We start from the raw sequence: 27608 nt of genomic DNA on the forward strand, positions 1-27608 counted from the left end.
TGGTTTAGGAAGGCCTCTGGTTTAGGCAGGCATGCCTGTGTGGCATTGGACAATCAAGGCACACTGGTTAAACTGGCCACCACTGCACACACTCAAGGAGATGTCTGAAATGGCAGGTAACACCTGGCAACCCTTATTCTATTTATAAAATGGTGTTTGCTGTTGCTCGAAGTGCACTTTCCTGAGGGAACCTTCCCGAGGGATTAATAAAGTTCCTGTCTATCTATCTACCTTCCAAACTAGTGCTACAAAATCGACTGTGATGGAGGACTCTTGGGTGGAGCGTGCAATTGCTTCTGCAACATGCCATGAGTTGGTTAAAGGTTACAGGCGGGGTGGTACCTGCTGATATTTCAATGCTCTTCCAGAGTATTTGTGGTGATGGCTGTTTTATCTGGCGAGCCCTGATTGTCCGATGCACCACAGGTGTGCAGCCTCACCCAGCCAGAAAGTCCCATCAGTGTCACTCAGGCCAGGTGAGGCCTAAACCATATTTTAATATATACTTACTTTAATATATTTCAATACTTTTTTCATAATTATGTTGTTCATAATTACTCCAAATAAAAACATAATGCATGAAACAAAGCATATCAGCATTTTTAAAAATCATTTGGTAGTTACATGGACCATTGTCGTTTGTTATCCATCATATATATATATATATATATATATATATATATATATATATTAGCATTTAGCATTTTGTACTTTTGCACATTTTGTATACTTGTCTTTTACTATTATTCTGTTATTCTATTTGTAACATGGTGAATGGGAACCTTCCCGACGGATTAATAAAGTTCCTATCTATCTAGCATTGCAGACACGCATACATAAAGATATGGTATAGCCTTTCTGCTCAAACAAAGAAATATAGGAAATACAGCCACAGTTTCTCCCATCACCCAACAAGACCATTGCTTATCGGGTGTGTGGATGATGGCTGGTTTAAACATCCACACCTGTGGGGTATACTACGAAGTGTGCTGAACATACCCAGGCTTTTTTGGGATAACCAGAATCGACAAATACGCAACTCGTAAGTAAGAAAGTTAAAGAGTGAAATGGTACCACAAAGCTCACTTAGGATTCGATTTGTCAAGCCAGGTTTTCTGTTTAGTTTCAATGCGTGTTCCCGTAAAAGGGGCGTTTAGCACATCATTTTACTCACCTTTACAAAATAGACATAATAATAAGTCATAATGAACTCATGTGAGGAGTTCAAGAATCAGATAACATTTAGGGGCAACACAATTGCACATAATAAAGCTAGGGAGGGGTGCTGGCAAAAAATACAGATCATGCAAATTCGTAAGTGAAAAGACTCTGCATATTGTCTATAAAATAACTATGCCAAATGCAGAATTGTTCGCCATTAATCCCAATAGAGTGCATTTTACGTGCATCAAATGCCGCCCCTAGCATCAATAGGAAGCGTCGCGCTGCAGCACCGTTGTGATTATGTTTTGAAAGAAGCAGATCAACAAACATAGTCGGTATAGGCTACCATAACGTTATACCAGTTGTTTTATGACTACATATATGGGCCTGATGCCCATGATCCATGATCATGTTTGTGCTTACAATGATATGATATAATGTCACTTCAATTCATAATAACTATAGATACTATAATATAGCTAGCTTCCTGCCACATTCAGGGACGAATTCAAACTCACACACAGCGAGACCAGCTACAGATACGCTGGCATCGCGGCCACAGACTGGAGGACTCTGGATGCCGAACAGACTGCCAGTCATAAACTACGGTTCTGAAGCTGTGCTGGAGGAGGCTGTATTGGGACTCAGCGGAGGCCTTGCCTTGGTGAAGAAGTTGACGCTTTCTCCAACTCAGCTGTTGAGCATGGCGGCGCCCGGCGTTCATGGAGTACATGACGTTCCGACAGCTCTTTTATTATACGGTTTTACTATCAAACTCTTTGCCGCTGGACAAGTTTTTAACCTTGTCAGATCTGACATAAGTGACCACTATGCACTGTTTCAGACTTCAAACCTTTTTAATCTCGAGATCTTAAGTTTGTAAACACTTTGGATTCGGAAACAATGTACTGCTCGTATAAAGGTATTATTGTAGCAAAAGTCTTGAGCATGCATACACTTAAGTCACAAATGTGTAACAGTAAAGTTGAAGTCGTAGATATTTATGTTACATGTGTACACTAAAGTCACAAATGTGTAACAGTAAATTTGAAGGCGTAAATATTTTTTCTATCATTGTAAACACAAAATAGGGGCTACGAGTTCACAAGTCCTTTGTTACAGGTGCACAAATCCTATCCTGTGCATCACAACTTCAAAGAGCACTTGACACTTTTGCTACAATGATTGCAGCGCAGTTGGTGCAAAACACATTCGCACACCCGTGTTTCATAATCTGAGAACGTGCACAACATTTGTGCATTCGTAAACCCAAATGTGAACTAATGCATCAGAAGTTGCACATCTGTGAAATATTTCCTCACAAATAAAATTATATAGATCGCTATGTTCATTGAGCATTTTAATGAGCGAGCACAAGTCCATCGATACAACTGAACGAATCTGCTGCTACGAGTCTCAGCTGTTGTTTTTCCTGCGGGTACTTTTGCAACACGTCTAGGTGGTACATGTGTAGCAAAAGTGATTTGTATCCGTATGACGCAGAGCATCCGTGGGCGGGACAAAATTGCAGCATAAACCAATGAAAGTCACCGGCAGGGGGTGCACTTTTCAAACTACACTGGGACCTATCCAAGCAAACTCTTACTTTCTGGAGTCTTGAAAGAAGAGAAGAGGGCATCCTACACGACGGAGGTGGGTATCTTACATTATGTCAAATTAAATTACTTAGTTAAACTGAATTCCCCCCAAATTATTCCATTAACATGCCGCAAGTGTCATTCAATGTATTTTTTTTTGGTCGCCATAATATATAATAATATGTATAATATATAAGTTCAGAAATGACTCGGATACTGCCTGTGTGAAGTTGCCCCTCCCCCCTGCCCCCATACCCCCCAAATCATTCAAAAATAGTTTGGATCCCATATTCAACATTCGTGGGGATCCACAAATGTTAATCCGCAGCCGAATACTCCCCAGGAGTATTCTACCCAAAATGGATGAGATTCGATTCCTGAAGAACAAAACCCAGGTGGGCGCTTTATGTATTTCTGAAACTTGGCTCAATCCCAGTATCAATGACTCTGAGATTGAAATGTCAACTATAGCCTAATTAGGAAAGACCGAAATAGGAACGGAGGCGGAGTTTGTGTGTTCATTCGATCGGACCTACACTTTTCAGTAAGGGAGGATTTGATAAATGAAGAGGCTGAGATCCTGATGATAGATATATGCCTTCGCAAAACCAATCTCATTCTTTTAGGGGTCTGTTATTGACCTCCTCAGCAAAATAATTTTTATGAACACTTGGAGAATGTATTAAATAAATATCCTAAATGGATGGAGAGGGAATGCATTCTAATAGGTGATTTTAACACTGATGTCTTTAAGAAAACTTGCCCCACTTATAGTGGTTATTCAAGATGTTACAATATGTTCGGCCTTACCCAATTAATTAAAGACCCCACCAGAATTTGTAAATCAACCCAGAGCACAATTGATCTATCTATCTATTGTGTATTCCTTGAGTGACCACTAATATATTGCACTAGAAAGCTGCAAAGAGCCACATTTAACAGACACAAATCAATCAAAATTAGGTCACTATGGATATCAACCTGGCCTGGGTTAAGTTTAAAACCCTGTTCCTTTCTGCCATTGACTCAGTGGCTCCGGCAAGGTCATCAGGGTAAAGCAAAGGTCCCAGCCTTGGTTTAACTCAGAGGTACTTGAAGCCATCAGGGCTAGGGATAAAGCCATGTCAAAGCACAAACGCTCAGAGGAAACCAGCTGACTTCTCACAGTTTAAAGCTTGTAGGAATGAGGCCCAACGTATAATCAAAGAGTCTAATCAAAGAGTCAAAAGAACCTACTTTTCTGAACAGATAAACGAAAACAAGGACAAACCCCAGAATTTGTGGAAGGTTCTGAAAAATCTAGGATGCTTATCTAAGACAAAAAGCACTCCCAGTTCTTGTATTACTCTCTCCATTGATGGAAAATAGGTAAATAAGAAGGAGGATATTGCCAATCACTTTAAAGATCCCATGCTATTTTATGGATGCTTTAATATAGGTGTTAGTGGGCCCCTAATACAATACTTGAAGACGTTCAAGAAATTCAGCAAACACCTAATGCAATTTTTAGCTATTGGGGGACCATAGCGAGGCTAGGGGAACTCAACTTAATGTTAGAAAACCTCATAAAGTGAAATTTTCATGCCATGGGACCTTAACACTTATTTTACCTCAGTTGCCCATAAACTTGTGGAGAAGCTACCACCCAGCCCAAGATTGTACGGGCCTGAACACATTCAAGATTTTTATGCTAAGATAGGTGTGACTCCCAATAGTTTTTCCTTCAATCCTGTGTCGGTAGAAAAAATCAGCGACTTGCTAAAGGGACTTAACTCTGCCAAAGCCACAGGGCTAGACAATATCTCAGCCAGGTTCTTGAAAGATGCAGCTGATCTCATAGCCCCTTTTATTGCTCATATTATTAATCTGTCCTTGGAGCAAGGCACTGTTCCTGATGACATGAAACATTCTAAAGTCATCCCACTTTTCAAGAAAGGTGATCGTTTCTGATCCGGGAAATTATCGACCGGTTTCTATTTTGAGTGTAGTCTCCAAGGTCCTGGAGAAAGTAGTTCATGAACAATTGTATCAATATGCTGTGGATACCAAACTCCTCTATAAATTCCAATCAGGGTTCAGACAGTCACATTCAACTGACTCATGTCTACTGTACCTAACTGACTTCATAAGGGACGAAATAGATGTCGACAAACTATGTGGCATGATCCTAATTGACTAACAGAAGGCCTTTGATACGGTCGATCATAGCCTACTGTACAACAAGTTGTCAGCTTTGGGCATGTGCCCTTCCGCCTTAAGATGGTTTGTTTCCTACCTCACCGGTAGATCCCAAAAGACTGAATTCCAAGGTCATATATCCATGGAACAACTGGTAACTTGAGTTCCACAAGGGAGCGTCTTAGGGCCATTACTGTCATAACTATCATTGTTTCAGGAAAAAGGTAAAATCCTGGCTCATGGTGAATTTAAATCCCTAGTGACACTAACATGTCTTCCTCCATGTGAGTTGTTGTTGTCTGTTGGTGTTTGTCTATGTATGCACATTGCACTTTAATACAGAAAGTAAGGGTTAGGGAAGATTATTTTATATTTTTAGCCTCTCAGTCTATTTTCTATGATGTTTAATGTTTTTTTTAATGTGATGATATATGTCCTGTCTTGTAACACCAGGGACCATGATGGAAATAAGTGCTTGCACTTTGTCTGTTTGTTTCTATCCCTTGGATATGTCTTTATTCCAAATTAAAAAAATTAAAATAATAAAAAATTAAATATGTACATTTACAGCCATTGCTCATTCTTTTTGCATTGTGGAATCATTCATCTACTGTATCAACAATCTCCATATGCACAGGACCTTGTATCAAGCTGGGATGTACGAAACAGCTTTAAAAAAGTGTTTTTCCAGGGGCGGTGACACAAGGCAATAGGACAGTGGCGTGAAGGATAGCGGGGCGGCACTCTGAGCACTGGCGCGCGTCTAGCCACCACCGGTGTGGGGCAGTACGTCGGAAATAATGGGGGCGTTGGGTTTGACACGGCGCTTTGGCGCCGGTGTGTGGCCGGCTTAATGCCGCCTTCAAAACGCCAGAGTTTCCGGGAGCTTCGAAGATTCAGACCTTATGCTCGGAGGAAAGTGCTTTTAACACTATGTTGGGTCTGAGTTTTCGCTCAGAGTTTCGTGCGGAAGTAAAGCAACCCGAGTCCTCCAAGTTCACGTCACAACAATAGATAGTAGTATATAGTCCATTTCGCTGTCATTACATTGATAGACTAAAGTGAACTTGCAGCATGCATTAAGAGGTGAACGTGAACCCATTCTAACATTTTCATTACGATACATTGCTTACAATTATAAACAACCCCCTGATAAATTCTCGCTCATGTTCAACCATCGCAAGCAGTTCTAATAACTGATTCATCTGATTCAACAAAGAAGCGCAAAGAGGCCCCTGCGGGCATCCATACTTGTTGTTATGAAGTCTAGTCTCAAGAACGATTTTATGTCATAGCCTACGCACTTCTGAGGGGCCTGAACGCTTTCCTGAACGCTCTTATTTCGGAGGAAGGGAAGGTTTACGTAAAGACAGGTAAGAGCTTCTGAATCTCAGAGCTGTTCTTCCGAGCGGCTTCGTTGTGTAGCATTACCTACATAAGGTCAAACAAGGACGATCAAATACTGAATACCCTCTGATGAGAACCTGTATATCTCATAAAGAATCTTTTCAGGCAATGCCAAGGGATCGGATCTGTCCCGAAAGACCCTCTGTCAGAGAGACCCCTGTACGATATGGGCTCCGAGATCCACGGGAACGCCCATAAATGGTGACGCCATTGTCAAAGGAGGGGCTAGGAAGCTGCGCACACCGATCTAACCCAAAAGTCTTAGCCGATAACCTCCTCCCAACCAGGTTTGGTTGACAGCATAAGTCACCATGGTGATACAGCGATGCTAAAAGAGATCAACTTTCGTGTCACAGCTAACCCAGGCTTTGAGTGCAACATACCTCGCTAACCCACTAATCGAGGTTCGTAATAGGGCACAGTTGACACACAAAAGCCAGTGTAACAATGACAATAATACACTCCACCTATGGGACATTTTCTAGGCTTGGTTGCTATAGAGGAGATCTCCAATGAGTTGTGGAGATGGCTGGTTTAACCTATGTATACTGATTGCTCAATGTACTTATTACAACAGGTGTGCAGCCTCACCCAGCCCTAGAGACCAATCAGTCTGACTCAGGCCAAGTGAGGCTGCTTAAACCAGCCATCATCCACACACACTCCAACAGATTCAATTACAACTAGAAAATAGTCAATTATGCTACCACTACCATATAGAAGACTAACAATCAGCCTGAAGTGAACAACGTACCTCTTGATTTAGACAGAAATAGTAGGGGGATATTTACTGAATAAGATCGATACAGTGAAATGGCCATGCAGTCGCAACGAGAGCTATGCTTAACACATTTCTTAGACAAAAAAAAATTCCCTTTTGGTTAGGCTGCTCTTAATCTGGCTGCTTAATCTAGCTGCTCTTAATCTGCTCTTTCCTTTGCACTTTTGACCCCCTACAGTTTGCAGAATGAGCAGTAACCATAACTTCAGATAAAATTCTGATGCTATTCTGATGGAGGAAGTCGTGACATAACAATATACAAGCCCTATATAATGATAATGTAGCATTATAGCATGGGTACAACGTTTCCCAAGACTGCCTCTGCTTACCGGATGATAACATCGTACTTGTCGATCACACCCCCCAGAGAAGTGTTTTTAATGGAAAACCCATTCCCGACGACGACACAGGTTCTGCATTCCATGCTGTTGAAGCACAGGTAAAACACAATGGTAAGTTTATCAACCACACACACTTGTTATTTTGTTCATCAAAAATAATAACTTAATATTCTTATTTTCTATTCTATTCTTATTAAATTTAAATATGCCAATTATGAGTTCTCATACTCATACTTACTTTACAATGTCTTCTGGCACTTTTTGGTTGATAACTGTAAGAATTTTCAGCAGCAGTTGCTCTAGGGTAAAACAATATTTATTATTAAAGTGTTCACAAAATAAAATGTTTGCTCAATTTAGGTCAATTTAGGTTACCTATAGTTTAATTATTTAAATTCCACATTGTAGACAAACAAAACAAATACATTTAATTTAGGAATTTTTAAATTCACATATTTGTATCCAAAAGTACATTTCTGCTTATTTTGGTATACGGCTATATTTAAGTCTAGATTAGGAAAATATTAAACAGCAATGCAAAAATAGTTGCCTCAAATAGTTAGACATAGTAGACATAAACCGAACAAATCATGTCACTCATCATGCACAACGTACAGCCAGTCACGATATGAGCATCAGAAGATTTGCGCAGCAAATCAAGCACACAGACATGAGGATGAAGCACAGCTGGCTTACCACTGCCCTTAATGCCATAGGGTAAAGCCTGATCAGATGGATATTCTTTCCAGAAGAAATCCCCCACTTTTAAAAAGAGATGTGACAGCCTGCTAATGCTGCAAAGGAAAGGTAAGGCTAGGTATTAGCAATCATTTCATGGTAGAGAACATGGTTGAACTTTATAGAGAAGTTCACATAACGGCATTCTTTTGTGACATGGAACCCATTTTGTGCCATAGCAATGCAATATAAAATGTGCATATATATATGTATATATCAATATACATATATCAATTCATATATATATATATATGAATTGATCTAATTGATCTACCTTGCTTAACTTAGTCTTTTAGCAGTCATGGTTTGTTTAAGCAATAGATCACGACAGGCTGTGGTATACACTCATTATACCACAGTTAAGGGGCGTTGTCCGTCCCAACGCGCAGCGGAGGGACGGCGACCCCCTTAACTGTGGTCATAGACCACAATTTTGAAAAAGTGAGAAAGTCGGAAAAGCATTTTCTTTTAACAAATACAAAAAAGTAGTCCCTCCTGGCTGCCTGCAAAGTGTACGGCGGTTGCTATGCAACACACTGTAGCGTCCTTCAGTGAACTATGCTATTGCTTTTATATATAACTAAACAACAGTTCAAGTTAGGCGTGGAGTGATACTGAACTCTGTAAACTGAACAGGCGTCATAGCTGTGTGTATACGCTTAATATACAACAGTTGGGAACCAATCAGATTGCTTGATTTAAGACACCTGTTTTACAAATCAGCATTATATAAGTGTAACCAAACTCTCAGGTTAAAGCTACATGATTCAAACTGTTGTACGTGTTACTTCTTGTCAGGTCTAAGGTCAGGTGCAGAAGGTATTTTTGTATAAACAAACACCCCTGTAGGAATGCTAATAAATACCTCCTCCAGCTAATCACCAGTTTGTTAGAGAGAGAGAGAGAGAGAGAGAGAGAGAGAGAGAGAGAGAGAGAGAGAGAGAGAGAGAGAGAGAGAGAGAGAGAGAGAGAGAGAGAGAGAGAGAGAGAGAGAGAGAGAGAGAGAGAGAGCTGGAGGCTGGCACCTTGGCTTCCAATAGAAACTCTGGCCTAGGCTCTCCCAATAAGCCAATCCCCCACATGCCATGACTCACTCACTTTAGATTGAGGCTCTCCCACTTGTGCTGCATGTGCAAGCCGTCGCAAGGCAACATGCTGCTGTTTGGAGACGTTTCCCAGCTTTCGTAGCTGAAATAAAAAAGACATTCAAGATGCAGTTCAAAAGAGCTCACAATTCACTATTTAAACCTGTGAAACGTTTTCGCTGCTTTGTAGAATAACCATGTTGAAGCTATTATCCACCCATGACTCAATCCACCCAGTGGATTGAGTCATTGAGGCCCATGACACAGTCATGGGTTCTTTCCTGCTTACTCAACGTGGTCTTCAATTTTGATCTTTAGTCAGACTATGAGACACTTTTATTTATCTGAATACAATGTATTCAGATAAAGCTAACTAATGAACAGATATCGGCTTTAGGATTCAGCTATCTTTCTTAGTCTATGGATAATAACTATCCCAGAACCTTTCAGGGAAAGTTTTCCCCCAAGGTAAGGTGATAATATAATATCAAGGAATATTTCAAATTAAAAAAAACTTGTTCCCGGCGCTGACAGGTTGTTTGTTTACCTCGATATAACAGCATAGGAGCAGTAGTAAGTAACAAAGGAAATGAAGAACAGGAACACCAGTAGTAGCCTGAACCACAATTCTACGGAAAAAAGACGTGCATAGGCCAGCATGTTACCAGCATGTTAACAATCAACATTCTTCAACATGATTATTAAATATAGCCTTTGAATGTTCCTTTTGGTTATTATATGAGAACTTTGAATGTGGCATTGGGGAAAGGAGCTTACTTTTCGTCTTCAACGTCTTCACATGCTGCAGGCTCTGAAGATCACTGTGCATGATGATGATCTGTTGACAAAAGCAAGACATAAAACATTCAACTTGCTGAAGCTAACCACAAGGTTGATAAAATCCATGTTTGAGCAGCTATACACAAAGGTTACAGGGTATAGTGTGAAAATGGGTGTGGTATGTGCGGTTGTGTGGCTGCATGTGTGAAAGAAAGGAAGTGAAAATGATGTATATAATTATATATATAATTATGTATAGCAAATGAGAAAGAGAGGCTGGAATTGGAAAAAAAGGGGAAGCTGATTATGGTCAGTGGGTTTATAGCAAGCATAGGCAACTTGGAGAAGCCAGACAGAAAGTATCCAACGAAAACAACCCTCCCCCTCAAATATTGTCCTACCCTTTCTTAAAGAACATTAAGTTAAGTTACCCTTTATTGTCCCTTTTTTGGTGAAATTCTTCCTCTGCTTTTGACCCATCCGGGAGCCACAGTGCAGCGACCAGGGAGCTACATCCACCTTGCTCAAGGTGCACGCACCTCATCCGTGGATGCAGACGTAGGAGAGTGTTTCACAACCACTCCCCCGTCCATATTTTTGCCTACCGGTCGGGGTTCAAACCAGCCACGCCCGGTTATCGGTCCAACTCTTTAACCATTAACCCATGGATGTCAACCGGATTAAAGATAATTTAATAGCCATCCCATGTTTGCACGTAAGGCACATCTAAATTAAGTACACATCACATGAACATTTGCAACATGCCCCTCCTTTAACAATCATGCAATGGGCCAATTGTTGCTGCATAGAAGAAGTCACTAGGCTGGACTGCAGGCTGACTTTTAGGTTTGCAAGACATTACATTGGACATCTTGTTCCTCAGTGTTGTTACACAAAGTGCTGAGTACAATGCAATATCTTTCGCTGAGGCAGAAAAAGCTATGTATTTTGATCCTTCCAAAAAGGCTTTTAGCAGACATTTCCTAGGAAATGAAGGAAACTTTTTTATATGTATATATACCAATATCGAATGGGAGATCTAAAATGAAACGACTGAAACTATCATTAAAATGCATATACGACAATTCACCATGACCTCACACTATGTTCTTCTGGGTGGCAAAAGCCGATGCGTTCTCGGATGGCACCACTATAAACAAACCCTTCCACGATCGAGAAAACAGAGTAAATGGCTTGAATTAATGATTTTCTTCTTGCGGGGTGCTACGGGATGTCTATATATATATATATATATATATATATATATATATGTATGAATATATATTATGTTATATATTATATAATATATTATATTAATATAGTTTTCGTCATCGTTTCAACTTCAGATCAACAAAAATGTTTTTTGACTATGTGACTATGTTTACAGCCGGCTGGATGGCTTCAGGTCAGTGGTAGCCGCTCACGTTCTGCCACCCAGAAGTGTCGTTACGGCTATTGTTTACTAACATTCTGAAATGCCGTATTCAAAACCACCTTTTCCCTAGAAAGGGGAAGTCGAATAGATTTGTATTCAAATTGAATACATACAAATGTTATTTTATACCATTGCATTACTTTATATTTGCTTCCTACAAATCACAATGTTTTATGTGATATAGTTAAATAGTTTCTTGCTCACTGCTTTGAAAATAAACATGTTCTTAATTACTACTCAGTCCAACTATGCTTTGAGAAATGGTGGTTAATAATTTCCAGTCGCTCAACTTAGACCCTTCCAAGACAAGGAATACAACTTCAAAGAAAACCTAATGTAATATATTATGGCTGCAATTAATCATTAGTAGAAACTTATTTCCTAAACCTCAGTATTGCTCAATGGAAGCAGCTCTTCAACCCCTTTCACAGCATTTAAAATGTCTGTCAGAACATAAATGAATAGTATAGTGATAGTAGGCTATAGCTGAATAAACTAAAGCAGACCGATGTGATGTACAACAGAGCACATACTCAGGGCCGATGGACTTGGGGTGTAAGGGGGACAGGCTTGGGGGGGCCCAAGGCAGAGGGGGGCCCATGGGAAGTTTCGATTTTTTTAAAGTATTCTTTGATTGTTGTTTAATAACATAACTAAATGTCATGATGAATATTGATCTAAATGCAAGCTTAGAGTATTAGTTTAATAAATTGGTATAATATTGTTAAATTGTTAAAGTAAAGACTTCTTCTGTGACTACTCTGTGAACACCCCTTTCAAAACACAAAATGGTTCAGTCCACACAGCTTCGCCCCTTGCTTACGGTGAGACTTTTTTATCTGGATGGAGATTAGTGGTGGATTTAATGATTCGTTTGAATGAATCAGTTTGCGTCGGTCAGTTCGCCAAGAAGAGTCGTTCATTCGTTCGTTCACATTTCCGGTAGCGGTGAATCATGATTCTCAGTCACTGAGTCGGTCAGACTCAGCTCGTTCTGGTTCAAACAAATCGCGAATGCACGTTCTCAGCCGAGTCGGTCAGACTCAGCTCCTCCCTCGTTCTCATTCTCAAACGAATCACGATCATGCAATGGTGCAAACGGTCATCAATCAACACAACATTAACTAAGTTTCATGTTCTAACTTCATGTTCGGAATCGGGATGTTGTTGCCTGGCTGACTCTCGTGACTTCTCAGTCCTCGAGTCTTCACCGCTAAACACAGTCAGTGAACGAACGGCGACTCGCGGTGGAGCTGGGAGTCGAGTCTCAGAGAACGAACGAGACAAACAACAACGAACGAGAGCGGCCAATCAGGTCGGTTCGTTCGTTTTAAAGAGTCGTTCGTTCAAACTGATTCGTTCGCGAACAAGCCACCACTAATGGAGATGCGGCAAACCCCATTCTTAACTACCTCCGTTATCGTTGCTAAAACAAGACAACGAGACAACCCAAAGCAAGAGCAGACAATAGGCTACACTTTCAAATGATGAGGTTAAAGGATAAATAAAGTGTACCTAATAACCTATGGCATATAGGCTAGTTAGCCCAAGACGTCATGACATTACAAAATGGCTATATGATTCTAGCTGCCTGCTAGTAAAACTTAATTTGGGGGAGGGGGCATCAGGACTTTGTGTATATAAGTGTATATACGTTTTGAACTACACACTTTTTCCATCTAGTTTCCACTGAAGTTTTGGATTGTCGGTGCCGTTAAAGTAGTTAACTATTATGAAGTAGCAATATGCTAACGCAGATCTGCGCAGACTTCGGACGTTACGACTCTCCCAAGTGTGTAGTTCAAAACATGACCCAGTCTTTACTTCTTCGCCACCTACAGTTTGTTATGTACGATCATTCAAAAACCCCATGTTATTTCTCATAGACATTTGACCGAGGGAACCGGCGCCTCGGAGGCGAGGTCTATATGGATTTATAAAACGGGTGGCTTAAATCAAGCGATCTGATTGGTTCCCAACTGTTGTATAATGAGTGTATACACACAGCTATGACGCCCGTTCAGTTTACAGAGTCCAGTATCACTCCGCGCCTAACTTGAACTGTTTTTTATTTATATATAAAAGCAATAGCATAGTTCACTGAAGCCTAAAAACATGATGATTGCTGGAGAGGGTGGAAATGTTGTACAGCAATAGGCACACAGTGAGTGAACTGCTCGATAGTAAGCTAAATTGCCGGCGAACCAAGCTACTGTCTCTAGCCTTCTCTCTGGAGGACGCTACAGTGTGTTGCATAGCAACCGCCGTACACTTTGCAGGCAGCCAGGAGGGACTACTTTTTTGTATTTGTTAAAAAAAAAAGCTTTTCCGACTTTCTCGCTTTTTCAAAATTGAGGGTGTTTATGACTTTCATTTCGCCATACTTACGTAACCGTTTTATAAAAGCAATAGATCACTTCAGTCAGTGGTATACGGTCATTATACCACAGTTAAGGGGGTCAGTTAAGGGGGTCGTTAAGGGGACAACGCCCCTTAACTGTGGTATAATGGCCGTATACCACAGCTTGTCGTGATCTATTGCTTAAATATATATACAATAACTAGGTGGCAAGGGGGGTTTTGAACAAATATGTAGCTCATTGCTCAAAATGTTTGAAATACATGTTGTGTAATAAAATATAGCATTTTGGTTATTTCTTAAACAGGATATAACCTACCCCGATTACATTCCCTCAAACGCAAATGAGAATGAAAACGCCACGCCCAGTTGATCAAAACGCATTTTAATGCCAAAACATGCGTAATATTGCTAATATATGGCGCGTTTCCACCGAGCGGTGGAGGGGCAGCTCAGTTACAGCTCGCGTTTCCACTGCCGACAGTACCCTTATAGTAGGGCGGGTATAAGCCAGATGGTGATAGCGGTGGCAGCTACATAAGCATCGTAGTTTGCAATACCGGCATGACGTCATAAAAACCCACACGTTTTGGTTTAGAGTGCATACGGAGAAAAAAATATAACGCGCGCAAAGACTTTTTATAAAACATCCATGGCCACAACACTAATGAACTATCATTACAAACCTACACTGATTACGCACAGGACGTTACGTTACCCACAAGGCCACTGTGAAGGCGGCAACGCGAAGTAAACAATAAAGAGCGTATACTGTTAAAATGAGGATAAAACTAAGATAAAACAGAATTTATTCAATAAAATGAGTGCGACATCTGAACGGAGTGGAGTGACCGAGACAGAAAAGTTGGTTCCTAAAAAAGGAGCTACTTCTGTGATTTAGAGCTGGTTCGGATATAAATCAGCGGACAAAGAGCAAATTACGATATTGTGCAAGGTATGCCGTCGTGTTGTTTTAGCCAAAGGTGGCAACACCAGCAATTTGTTTCACCATTTTTTCTATTATCGATCATATCACTGTGTGGGGAATTGGTATATTGGCGCCCCTCCCCCCCCCCTCAACAATTCCGCCGGCCAGCAATCGCGGCAATTTCTTTACTAGATCCACATTGCTAAGCTAGAGTTCACTTAACTCAAAATAACAGAATGGCTGGTACTTATGACTGAATTAATGAATCACACTAAATTGACTTCTTACATTATGGGGAAGGCTTCTTCTGTCTTTCTTAAGATAAGTATTGCTACATTGTCAATAGAGTGGAAAGAGGTAAAACTAGACTTAAAATGGAATATCTGTTTTATTTTTGTAATACCGTGATATAAAACCGTCACCACAAAAATGGAAAAAAATACTGTGATAAAGATTTTAGGTCATATCGCCCACCCCTAGGGTCAGGGTAGTAGTAGTGGTTAGGGTTAGGGTAGTAGTGGTTAGGGTTAGGGTTAAGCACTTACTGTATCACTGTTGGATTGAGTTTGTTTACTTCTGTCGGTTGCAGACTAGCCGACAGCCTGCCGCAAAATCAAATAACCAATCTGAGGAGAGCCCTTCTAACCAATCAGAGGCGAAAAAGGTACTTGCCCCTACCATCCTATGAAAAAAAGATTTGCTTGCGGGAACTGTTTGTTTGTTTTGATCTGTCGCACGGAAGTGACGATTGGGTTGGCAAATCAACGGACGGTGTGTGTAGCTCAAACTTTTCGGCACCCTTTCAGACCGCTTGGTAACCCAATGGAGGAGTACAGATAAGGTAGGTAAGAAGGTACGGCTCAACGCGGCTCAGTCCGCTTATTTTGGGACCCCGTCCACATTTGGCAGTGAAAACGCAAACCATACCGCACCGAACAGCACCGCACCGCTCGGTGGAAACGCGCCAATACTGTACTCTTGGGGTTTGCGTAGGCGCACTAGACATTCGTAGGAATTTTATTACTTATGAAAATGTTTTTTTTGTGATCAAATGTTTTTATTCAGAATAATCACTTTCAAATTACAAACAATATGCTGAGACAAAAAGAGGTGTCCCAGGACCAAAAAACACACAGGGAGGAAAGAAGGGAAGGGGAGGGAGACATAATAAAAACACAACAGTAAGAATGATGTCTGCAGCTTACTAATAAGTCATATAGAAACAGACATACACAAACACACCCATAGATAAACAAACAAATAACATTGACGGAGGAACAGTCATATAATAAGACATAAGGGACCAACCATATGTGCAAATAGAAGTAAGAAGGCTATAGCACACATCTACAGCATATCTTTCAAAGACTCAGCAATGTTGAGCCAAGTGTCCAAAGTCTTTTCTGATGCTCCATTTATACGAGCTGTAGAGATCTCCATATATATGACATCCAAAAAGGAAAGGGTCCATGCTCGAATAGACAAGTCATGAGGTGGTTTCCAATGGGTTGCAATCATTCTCTTAGCGGCTGTAAGTCCGGCAAATGTAGCACGTTTTTGAATTTTAGAGAGCTGAAGCGCTGACAAATCATTTAGAATCAAAACACTGATAGTTACAGGTACAGTATCATTAATCAAGGCAGATAACTTGGATGCAATATTGTTCCAAAACTGACAAACAGGAGAGCATTCCCAGAACATGTGAAGAAATGTACCTTGAGCTTTTAGTGGGCAGAAAGTGCATAATGGACTGGTAATTACTTTCATATGATGCATTTTCACAGGGGTGAGATATGTCCTATGAATGAAATTGTAGTGAATCTGCTGATGGTCTGGATTGCGTGATACTTCTGGAATGTTAGACCATACATCATGCCAGTCGAGATCAATGTCCAGGTCTGGGCAATCACGTTCCCAGACCCTCTCAATAGGAAGGCTGAGGCGGCCAGGTATCACCAAAAACTGATAAAGCTTGGATAGCATACCGCTGGTTTTTTGCTGCATTGTAAATAATTTCCGGATAGGATGGATGGGTAAAGATCTCTGCCAGGGGACACCATATGCCTTGAGTGCTGATCTTAATTGAAGATAAAAGAAAAATGAGGAACGTGGTAGACTGAATGAACTTTGTAAGTCGGAAAAAGGTAACAAGCCAGTCTCGCTAAAAATGTCTTTTAGATAATGAACCCCCCTCTGTTCCCAATGTGGAGCTGTTATAGGCCTCCCACCAATCAGGAGTGCTTTATTGTTGAATAGTGGAGAAAGTGTATGCCAATTGCATGGTATATGGCAATATGTTTCAACCAATCTCCAAGTTTTTATAAGATGAGAGATAATGGGGCCAAAGCGCAACTGGCACTGTTTATTAGAGATATTGGCAAAAAGAACATCATGGAGTGACCATGGTTCTGTCATAGCACTTTCTAAAGCACGCCAGCACACAGAGGTATCTGGGTCGAACCATGTAAGGAGAGGCCTTAACACAAAGGACCAAAAATAAAGTTTAAAATTGGGAACTGAAAGACCACCATCCTCTTTCCTCCTCTGTAGAGTAGACTTTTTAAGTCTCGGCCGTTTCCCATTCCAAATATATTTAGATACTGCTGACTCTAATTTGCGCCAATAATCAGAAGGAGGGGAAAGAGGTAGCATAGAGCTCACAAAATTAATCCTGGGTAAAACGTTCATTTTAACCACAGAGATACGGGCTTGAATAGACATGGGGAGACTCATCCATTTTTCCATATCTTTCAATATGTTGTTCCGAGCAACAGAATAGTTATGCTTAATAATCTGGTTTAAACAAGGAAAAACCTCAATACCTAAGTATTTAAACTGTTTAACAATGGGGATGTTAGCAGATGATTGAATTGCAAGCAGAGTCGTTTAGATGGAGTAATGCAGACCAGTTAATTTTGAAGCCTGATAGGCTTCCATACTCCTCGCATAAGGATAGAAGGTGAGGAAGAGACTGAGAGGCATTTTCTAAAAAGACCATAACATCATCCGCAAACAATGAGAGGTGATGCTGCATATTTCGAATGCATACCGGTGACACCACAGTGGATTGGCGAATGGCTTGAGCCAGAGGCTCAAGAGAAAGGACAAATAATGCAGGACTAAGGGGGCAACCTTGGCGTGAAGATCTAGAAACGGGAAATAAAGAGGAGAAGGTGCGTCCTGTTAAGACTCGGGCTGAAGGGTTAGAATACATAACTTTAATCATGCCAATGAAAGTGTTACCAAAGCCCATCACCTCTAAGACTGACCATAAAAATGACCACTCAAGTCTGTCAAAAGCTTTCATTGCATCAAGAGAGAGAAGTGACATTGGTGTCTTACTGTCTTCCGAAGCATCAACAATGTGGAGAAGGCGTCTAACATTATCTGCTGCTAATCTTGTTTTTATGAATCCTGTTTGGTCAGAATTTATTAATTTTGACATATGTGACTCCAGACGACGGGCTAGGAGCTTTGCAAAGACTTTTAAATCAGAGTTTAACAGGCTAAGAGGACGATAGCTAGAGCACTCTGTGGGATCCTTATCCTTTTTCAAGAGTAAGGATATCAAGGCAGTGTTAACATCCCTTGAGAATTCACCCTTCTCAATAGAGAAGTTAATCATGTCAAGAAGGAATGGACCCAACCATTCCCAAAAAGTAACATAAAATTCAGGGGGGATCCCATCAAAACCTGGTGACTTTCCCCTTTGCATACTCTGTACTGCCATTCTTAATTATTCTAGAGTGATCAAATTGTCTAAGTCAGCTGATTCCTCTGCTGATAATTGAGGCAAGTCAAGGTGATCTAACCATCTGTCACAGTGTGTCTTATCTAAAGGATGAAAGGATTTATTTATTTCAACAGGGTCAGTTCTGATATTGCCATCTGCAGATTTAATGGTAGGAATATCTGAAAAGTGGTCACTGGACCTGATTCTCATGGCAAGTAGATGACTAGGTCTAGCGCCCTGGAAATAATAATGCTGCCTCGTTCTATGAATTAGAAATTCAGATTTCCATTTCAGAATGTTGTTTATTTCTTTCTTGACTAGTGATCGTTCTAAAGCTATTTGATCAGTAAAACTTGTTTGCATCAATGAGTCTAATCTGGTGAATTCAGCTTTGAGGTTTTGCAGTTGAAGTGACCTAGCTTTGTTTGCATTTGAGCAGAAAAGTATGGTATTGCTCCTAATAAAACCTTTTATCGCGTCCCACAAGATCCTTGGATCTTCTACAGAGCCAACATTAATTTCTGCAAATATCTGGAATTCTGCAATAAACTGTGCGACATAGGATTCATTATTCAATAAAGAGGAATTGAAACGCCGTCTAACAGCACGTTGAGACAGTCGACCTAGGGTGGTGGAGCAGAGGACCCCTTTATGGTCAGATAGTGCCATTGGGAGTAGCACTGCTTTATCAATTGAGTTAAATAAATGAGGGATGCAAAGGATGCAAAAAGAAAATCTATTCTGGAAAAAGACTTGTGTCTACCTGAGAAAAAGGAATAATCCTTGTGGGTCCCAAACAGCATTGAAATCCGCACCAACAATAAAAGAACAGTCCATTAACTCCAACATTTGATTGGTGAGCGTATTATAAAAGTTGCCATCAAAAACATTAGGCGCATAAGCCGACACTAGAGCAATTTTCCTAGTATTGAATTCTCGTGGAGATCACAATCCTGCCTGTATCATCCGACCAAGAGGACAGAACTTTAAGTGGGAGATTTTGTTTGACAACAATGGCTACTCCTTTTGTTTTTGTGCTCGCTGAGGAAGATGCAATTGTCAGCAGGTTTCAGCAAGTCAAATTTAAGACTTTTTAAGACCTTTTTAATACCACCTTGAATGAAATTTAAGACCTAAAGCACGCAATGGTGGGGGGATCCCGCTGTATTACAACCCAAGCATAGCATGTGTGTCACTCAATGAGACTCATTCAAGTTGACTTTTTGTCTGTTCATTGAACATAAAGTGATACTCAGTGCTCTCTGGTTCAAAAGCTGTAAGTACAAGTGCAGTTTAACGTAGGGCTGGGCGATATGGCTGAAAACTGTATCACGATATAAGTGTTTCATATCGGTCGATATCGATAATTATTGATAAAAAAAACTTTAAAGGACCAGGAGAAAAATATAAACGTAAACAGTTTTATTTTAAACTTAACCTTCCCCTGATTGTAGGCAGACAGGGAAAAGGAATGTCAACACAACCATGATCAAATAAATATAAACATAAGTCTGAATGAAACCTGGACTCCCTAGAACATGGAACATATAGATGTCATTGTTGTTGGGACATGGAAATATGTCCAGTACTGTCATGAACCATCATCCATGTTTTAAAGATCGCTAGTTAGCATGTTCGCTAACTAGGGATTAGCGCCTATTAGCGCTATGTTGTTATGCTTGCTATCCATGTTATAACGAAAATGCCTACATTAAACAGAATAATGATAATGCCATCAAAGGGGGAAATGGGACATGGAGATATGTCCAGTACTGTCATGAACCAAAGCTGGCTGCGGCGCCTGAGATCTGAGAAGAACTATCTTCATATATATTATTTACAATTTCCTCACTCGTTGCGGTACTCATCTTTCGTTTCTCACGCGCTGTTTCTGTTATGAAACACACATGCGAGATGGCGCAGCCAAACATGATACTGTTACATGATTGGCCATTGGCGTGTCGCTCCATACGTTGCTCTCCACAGGTATCAGAGGACGCGTGCCTTTGTTCACGCAACCAACATTGCTTCGCAACCTCTGGTTCAAAGCGGAGCTAGACTCTGCTCCGTTAACTTCCAACGGGGAAAAAAATGATCGAAACCTTCTATCGAACGCATTTTCTATTGATATTGATTACGTGTCTATCGACAAATTTAAGACCTTGAGTTACAGTATTTAAGACCAGCATATGACATTTTTAACGAATTTAAGACTTTTTAAGGTCTTAAAATTAGAAACATGAATTTAAGACTTTTTAAGACTTTTTAACGATGCGCAGACACCCTGATTGTGTGATAGAATCTATTGGCTAAACGGCCGGTGTCAGCCTGTAGCAAATGCGTCTCCTGTAATAATGCAATGTCAACGTTTCTCTTTTTTAGTAAGCCCAGAGAGCTGGCTCGTTTATGAGGGGCATTCAGTCCACCACAATTCCAAATTAAAAATGAAAGATCACCCATTATCAAAAAGGCTGCGCTCTAAATGAAAGTATATGTGGAGAAGTATAGTGCTACCGCTCTCCACCTCGTTAACTCCTAACAACAGTGCATCCAAAGTTAAGTCCCTCACAACACAAAACACATAAGACAGGTAACAACAGACGAGACGGAAAGCGGGCGAAGGGGGGGAAACATAGCCAAAGGGCTAACACTCAAAGTAGGTCTGTGATCCAGAATGGATAAAGGGCAGTACAAAGGAACACGTAGCCCATAAGTACCTGGTTGCAACGGCAACTGGTTCCACATTAAATTAACTTTAAAATAAAACAACATTTCTCGTCAAAAACAAAAAGCACAAAATTGCAGGCAGTAATGGCCTGGTTAACCTAGCTGCTATGCCTAGCAGCCAGTTAACTAACCTAGGCCATAGAAAACAGTTCGATATGGCATTCAGTCTCTGTAATCATAGCAGATAACAGTGTAATAACACTAGAACAAGGGTATTAAGACAAACCGAAGGTCCATGCTCATCAGCCAGATGTTTTAATCCTGCTCTTCCTCCAAGGCGTTTCCCGTAGTAGAATCCGATGTGTCGGTCATCTCTGTTGCAGCAGGTGGATGAAAGGGAACTCGGTTCACGAAGTCCTCAGCATCCTCAGCGGAGGTGAATGCCCTATACTGGGTGCCTTCTTTGATCTTCAGGGTTGCCGGATAGAGCAGGAAAAAATCAAGTGCCTTGGCTCGTGCTAAATCCATAGCTTGATGAAAAGCTTGGTGACGTTTGACCGTGTGGTTGCTGTAATCTGGGGAGAAGCGAATTTTCCGACCATCGATGATGAGAGGAGATTTCCGCACAGCCTGTAAAATCGCCTGCCTGCTTGTGTAGCGAAGCATGTTGAAAATCAACGTGCGATTAGTAGTGACATTCTTCTTTGAACCAGGCCTATCACTGTAGATTCGGTGAGCTCTCATAATATCGATCTGAACATCCGCCAGTTGTGGGAACCACTCAGACAAGGAGCGCGAGAGATATTGAATAGCATTAGAGCCTTCTAGTCCCTCTTTCAAACCAATGACACGAATATTGCACCTTCGGTTTCTGTCCTCCATATCGACTAGCTTCACCTCCAGCTCTTGAAAAGCGTGGCCATGGCTATCAAGTACGCTTGAGTTACTTTCCATGGTAGTTTTTAGGTTGTCCATATCAGACCTGATAGAGCCAAGGCTTGCAGTAAAAGATGTTAGCTGTGCTTGGATAGCAATTAGCTTCTCGTCGTTGTCGATCCCCACTTATTGAATCTGAGCAAGACGCGGCTCGAAGTAGCTTCTCTGCTTCTCCAGCAATGCCTCGGCAATGGCATCAATATCGTTGCGTTGAGGTCTGCCTTTGCTTGACATTCTGCTTTAACTACCTTTATCGAACATAAAATGGTAAAATATTGAAGTTGGAACCAACTAAAACAACTATTTGACAAGGTTGGGCTAGGAGCTAAACTTTAAGCCGCCATCTCTGTCCAGCCAATCACGTGACTCTTACTTATGAAAATGTTGTATACCAAGATATAACACTCATGTTGTATGAGACCAGCCTGATATATATACAGAGACATATTACTACAGAGACCTACATGAGAAGTTAGTTTTGATTGGCTTGCCTCAAAACATGGAAGAACCCACTATCTTGCTATGTTTGTATTTATGTATTGGGATGAAAGGAGACCGCTTACAGAGCTCAAAGGTAAGCTTGCATCTCGAGGGGAAGTAATGCTGTAGGTTGAACACTATTTTCAGGCAGAAGACTTTAACTCTCACAAATTCAACCTGTTACACCACTGAGTCACAGGAGAGTCACCTCGGGGCGGTGGGTGAATCCTAGCAGGTAAAAGTTAGCAGCAGGTTTGATATTTGCCTGATATTTGATTTTGCAATCTGATTAATCTCGCAATCGGATTTATCAACACAATTGCACTATATTACGGGTGTATTATGTTGAGGACAGTATAGGACACAGTATTGACCAAAAATCACACCAACATTAGTTGTTGCCAGGGGTTAAAACTTTTTTCACCACCGTCCCGTTAACGTCCCGAAAAACATCTAGAACTGTCCCGAATCTTTTTTACATTTTGAGTTGTTACTTACTGATAATATAATAAATACACAATACATTATGTTGATAAAACAATATATTTATTTCCAGACTAGATTTGTTTAGCTTCAAGATGACAACCAACACCCTCAGTCACAGAACTGTGGTCTACATGACCTTCTGCCACTACTCCAACATTTAGTGACTGCATTTACCATAATTTCCCGACTATAAGCCGCAGTTTATACACAAATTTTCCAAAATTCCGTAAGCTATGCGGCTTATGCATGGGTGCGGCCAATACATGGGAAAACGATTAGGTTATTCGTTCTTTGCTAGGAATTTCTTTCTTACATCGTTCGTTGGTAAGGTTGGTCTGAAGCGCTCGTAGAGCCTTCTTAGCTCTACCATAGTGCTGGTTCAGCTCCTGACGCTCGTCTCCTCCACTGTACAGTAACCTTTAGAAATCCCCATTGCGCATGGAACTGCCACATTGGCAGTGTTGTGTTTCACCAATATACAGTAGGCCTACATATACGGTACAGCAGGCGAGGTCAGCTCGACTCGCTTCCAATAATTTCAAAAACTTGCAAAAACTCGTGAACTTAATAAGCAGTCAAAATATTTTGACTGCAAAATATTTTTAATTTTTCAACCACCGCCTCTTTCCCTTGACGGTGTGCAAAGCCCGCACACAGACAGGTAGCAAAAAGCAAGCAACAGTCTCAGCATAAACAGTTGTGAGTTAAATATGTCCATCGGGGAACACGTCAATTCCTCTAATGTTGACGTTAAAAATAAATCAGCACCGATTTACCTTCATCTTCAACTGTAGCCTTGCTGAACTCCCTGCATCCTCGCTGTCTTAATTAATTTTTTCCACATTCATATGGCGGTCTTATCATGGTAAACTAGCTCATTGTCAGATGTTTAACAGTGACACACACTCTGAGACAATAAAGAAAGACAGGTCCTTTAGCTGCTACGCGCGTTTGATGTGCTCTCGCCGTTCTCCTGCACAAAAATGTGCGTGTGCCAAGCAGTAGGCCTAGTCGGTCTTAACGTTAAGGGGGAAAAGCAAGTTCAAGTTTAACATTGATTTGCAGTGACCACTTGGCTGAAGGGTTTAATATGCCTATTCATTACATAATTAGCCCATTTGAAACTTGTGCGGACTATATATGGGTGCAGCTTATGCACAATTCTGTTTTTTTTATACATAAATTAAAGGCTTGCAGTTTATCCACGATGCGGCCTATATGCGGGAAATTACGGTAATAAAGGATATTTGGTGACAGTATCCTCGTCTCGTCTCAGCTTGAGCGGCAAGCAGTGCGAGAGCAGCAGGCTGCAACATTCAGTACGTTTACATGCACAGCTCAATCCAATTAAAGCCATAGTTCAAATATGCTCCGCAATTGGACAACTGCAATTGTCCGAGTATACATGGCAGAGTTGCATGCCATGCACGCTCCCGCGGCCAGGGATACACTTCTTATAGAGGGTAACTAAATTCACAGGCTTCCTTTATCTTCTGCTCCACCTTTCTAAATAAATCGCAGTTTCTCGTTTTCCGACGGCGACAACAACACGTATACCGTCTCCTTCTACTTCCAGCTCATGGCCCCCGGAAAAGATCTCGAGCATGCGCAGAACGTGAACTCCGAAACGATGCTGTTTACATGCAGGTAGAGACCAGACTATGAATGACTTATCTAGGTGTTCTTATCCGATTTAGCTTGTCCTTTCACGTGCCGATTTCTGTGCGAAGTAGATCGGATAAAGGTGTTTACATGCATTTTACCTGTTGAGGTCTTATTCGTTTAGTTACCCGATTATGACTGTAAGAATGAGAAAATGTATCTTTATTGATTTTTTGTGAATATTTCAAACTATTAATTTCATCCTGATTCGCTTTAATGCAAAATGTCAACAAATAATGACCCGTAATAAGTAAAAGCCCACCAATTTTTTTAGAGATTTTTGGTGAATATTTCAAACTATTAAAGTGTAATTCCGGCGAAAATGTATCCCAGGGTCTTGTTGGCATGTACATACATCAAATAAGCCCTCCAGACCCTTAAGAGCCTAAGAGTTTAACCGGCGCTTCCATGTTATTGGCTAGTAAATAATAAATAAATAATAGGTTATTATAAATAATAACCTAGATAATAATAACAACAGTAGGCCTATAGAGTCTCTCTAAATTCCTCCCAAACGTCCGTATTATTGCTCAGTAGGTCGTATTTACCCTGCAACAATAAAGTAAAAGTCTTAAGCTTTCTGCGTAATCTTAAATACATTGCATCTACAATGCATTTTTTTTATTTTTACTTTTATTTTACATTTTTTTACTTTACTTTGTTACTTTGCCTTGTTTTCATTTACTTATCTATTTTTATTTTATTGTACGATGTTTCTATGTGAAGCACTGCCTCTTGATTGAAAAGTGCTATATAAATAAAGATTCCTTGCCTTGCCGTACCCATAGTTAGGCTAATAATAACTACTGTAGGCCTACAAATTCTCTCTTAATTCCTCCCAAACGTCCGGATTATTGCTCAGTAGGTCGAATTAACCCTAGACAAATAGGATAGGTAGTTAGAAAATAACAACAATATAACCCCGAATTGTTACCCTGTATTCCGTAACTTCACATCTGGTTCACAAGTACCTACATATAGCCTAACTAACTATTGGTAAGTACTGAATTGGTACACCGTTAGTACAAAATATGACACCCTGAAACTACTGAGTAATTCCCCAGTGCGCTGCAGGCTGTTCTCTAAGCGTTTCCAAACGTTGCTTAATTCCTTTGTAACTTTTCACTGACACTTTACCCACAACCTTGAGATCTGTCTATCTAGCCTATCATCCATCCATCATTAGGTACCAATAGCAAGAGTGAAAACGAATTTACGAATGCCCAATGCCTTTGCATGCATGTATAAAACGTGCTTACCAGCCGTATAGTCAGTAGTGGTGAATCCACGGCGCAATTTCAGCAGAAGACGCGTATAAGATCATGAACATGTTGGCGGGGATGAGGGTGATCCACATCGAATAGGCGTCTGTTAGCGCGCACTGCGTGGGAGGCGCTCACAAAGCGGTGAAACGGTTGTAAACGCATTATATCTCAAGGGAACACACCCAGATCATGTCTTAATTGCGGTGAGACTGTCAAGTCGACAGTCACGTATTTCAGCGGAGAACGGAATTTCCAAGAACTGAAGCAAGCTCGACGACCACCGTTACTTCCTTGTTTGACGCATGCGCATCTGCGCCATTCTGAAGTACCAATTTGTGTCACAGTTTACGAAGATAAAAACAATGTGCATAAGCTGTCTTATGTTTGTAGCCTGAATGCAGGCACGTGCGGGGGGGGGGGGGGGGGGCTACGGGTGCCCGAGCCCCTGCCCTTTTCCCTCTGAAGGACCAAAGTGCCCTTTTGAGTGGTCATTTACATTTTCAATGCTTTGTAAAATTACACATGAACAACTAAACATTAACATGTGAATCAATTATTCGAAAATAAAAATGTCTAAAAGTAATAATATAGAAGTAAAGTTTGTACTTTGTAGCCTCGTTTACCGGCGCTCAGTGCGCTGCTGCCGCTGGGTGACATCATAGGCTATCCACGTGACCTTTCACAATTTGCCTGCCTGCAAGATGCGCTTGTTGTTTTAAGAGACGGTACAACGCAGGGCAAGATCACTACAGAGTCAGACACAGACAGTTGTTTCCAAAACCATTAAGTTGATAATGCTAAATAAACAGTTATCTCGTTTTGTAGTGTCATTTTGAAGTATAGGCATATGTTTGCCAGCAAAAGCTTTTCAACAAGCATCGTTTTAACTGACCTGTAATATAAAAAAAATAAACCCACTCGGTTTATTTTCTATAGCCTACCAGCTAGCTATACAGCTAACCTATCTGGGAAACCTTTTGAAATTGTAAAGGGAAAGCATATATCGTTATATTGAGTCTGTATACTCTGTAGTAGGCCTAACTACTTGGCCACATGACATGGCCAAATCCGTTTCATGTCTACTCTGTCTCAGTGTCTCTGGCAGTAGGCTAGTTTATGCAAGTTGGCACTAGTAGTAGTACTAGTAGGAAGGCAGGTAGGCTGTTATGTAAAAGTGCCCTAGGCTATTTCATCTTCCCGAAATTGTGGTCCAACTCCGCCAGATATCCCTAATATCCGCGAACAAATTAAGGTGTTAGCGTTACAACTAAAATGAACCCAATTGTCGCGGTTACTCCGCTATTGAGATTAACCTGCTGTATCCTCTGCACTGAGATCAATTCTAAGGCTTGGGTGGCGACCAGGGTATCAAATTAAACTACAAGTTCTCATACAGATGTTACACGCACACACTCTCTTCTTTCTTTCTCTCTCTTTGTGTCTCACTCACTCTCTCTCTCACACACACACACACACACATTTTATTTCAATCACATAGTTTGATGTCAGATTGTTGCATTTTGGATGGATAATATTTGTGTGAATATAGTCTGATGTAAGGCTCCATATTTCATTCTAAGGTGTA

At 40.8% G+C, this 27608-nt stretch overlaps 1 protein-coding gene across 1 annotated transcript in view; it reads right to left on the reverse strand.

The window, feature by feature from the left end:
• st3gal4 (ST3 beta-galactoside alpha-2,3-sialyltransferase 4) overlaps positions 1–26266 on the reverse strand; it is a 39720-nt gene extending 13454 nt beyond the window's left edge. Inside the window, exons 1-7 of the mRNA XM_084466296.1 lie at positions 26018–26266; positions 10070–10130; positions 9840–9921; positions 9306–9395; positions 8166–8263; positions 7708–7768; positions 7458–7553 (exon numbers count right to left, since the gene is read on the reverse strand). Of these exons, the coding sequence (XP_084322422.1) occupies positions 7458–7553; positions 7708–7768; positions 8166–8263; positions 9306–9395; positions 9840–9921; positions 10070–10121 (479 nt within the window). The 5' untranslated portion in view covers positions 10122–10130; positions 26018–26266. The remainder of the gene's footprint in view (positions 1–7457; positions 7554–7707; positions 7769–8165; positions 8264–9305; positions 9396–9839; positions 9922–10069; positions 10131–26017) is intronic.
• Positions 26267–27608: the final 1342 nt, after the last annotated feature.

The sequence above is a fragment of the Micromesistius poutassou genome (genome assembly GCF_964030765.1).
Source record: "Micromesistius poutassou genome assembly, chromosome: 4".
Taxonomy (NCBI): domain Eukaryota; kingdom Metazoa; phylum Chordata; class Actinopteri; order Gadiformes; family Gadidae; genus Micromesistius; species Micromesistius poutassou.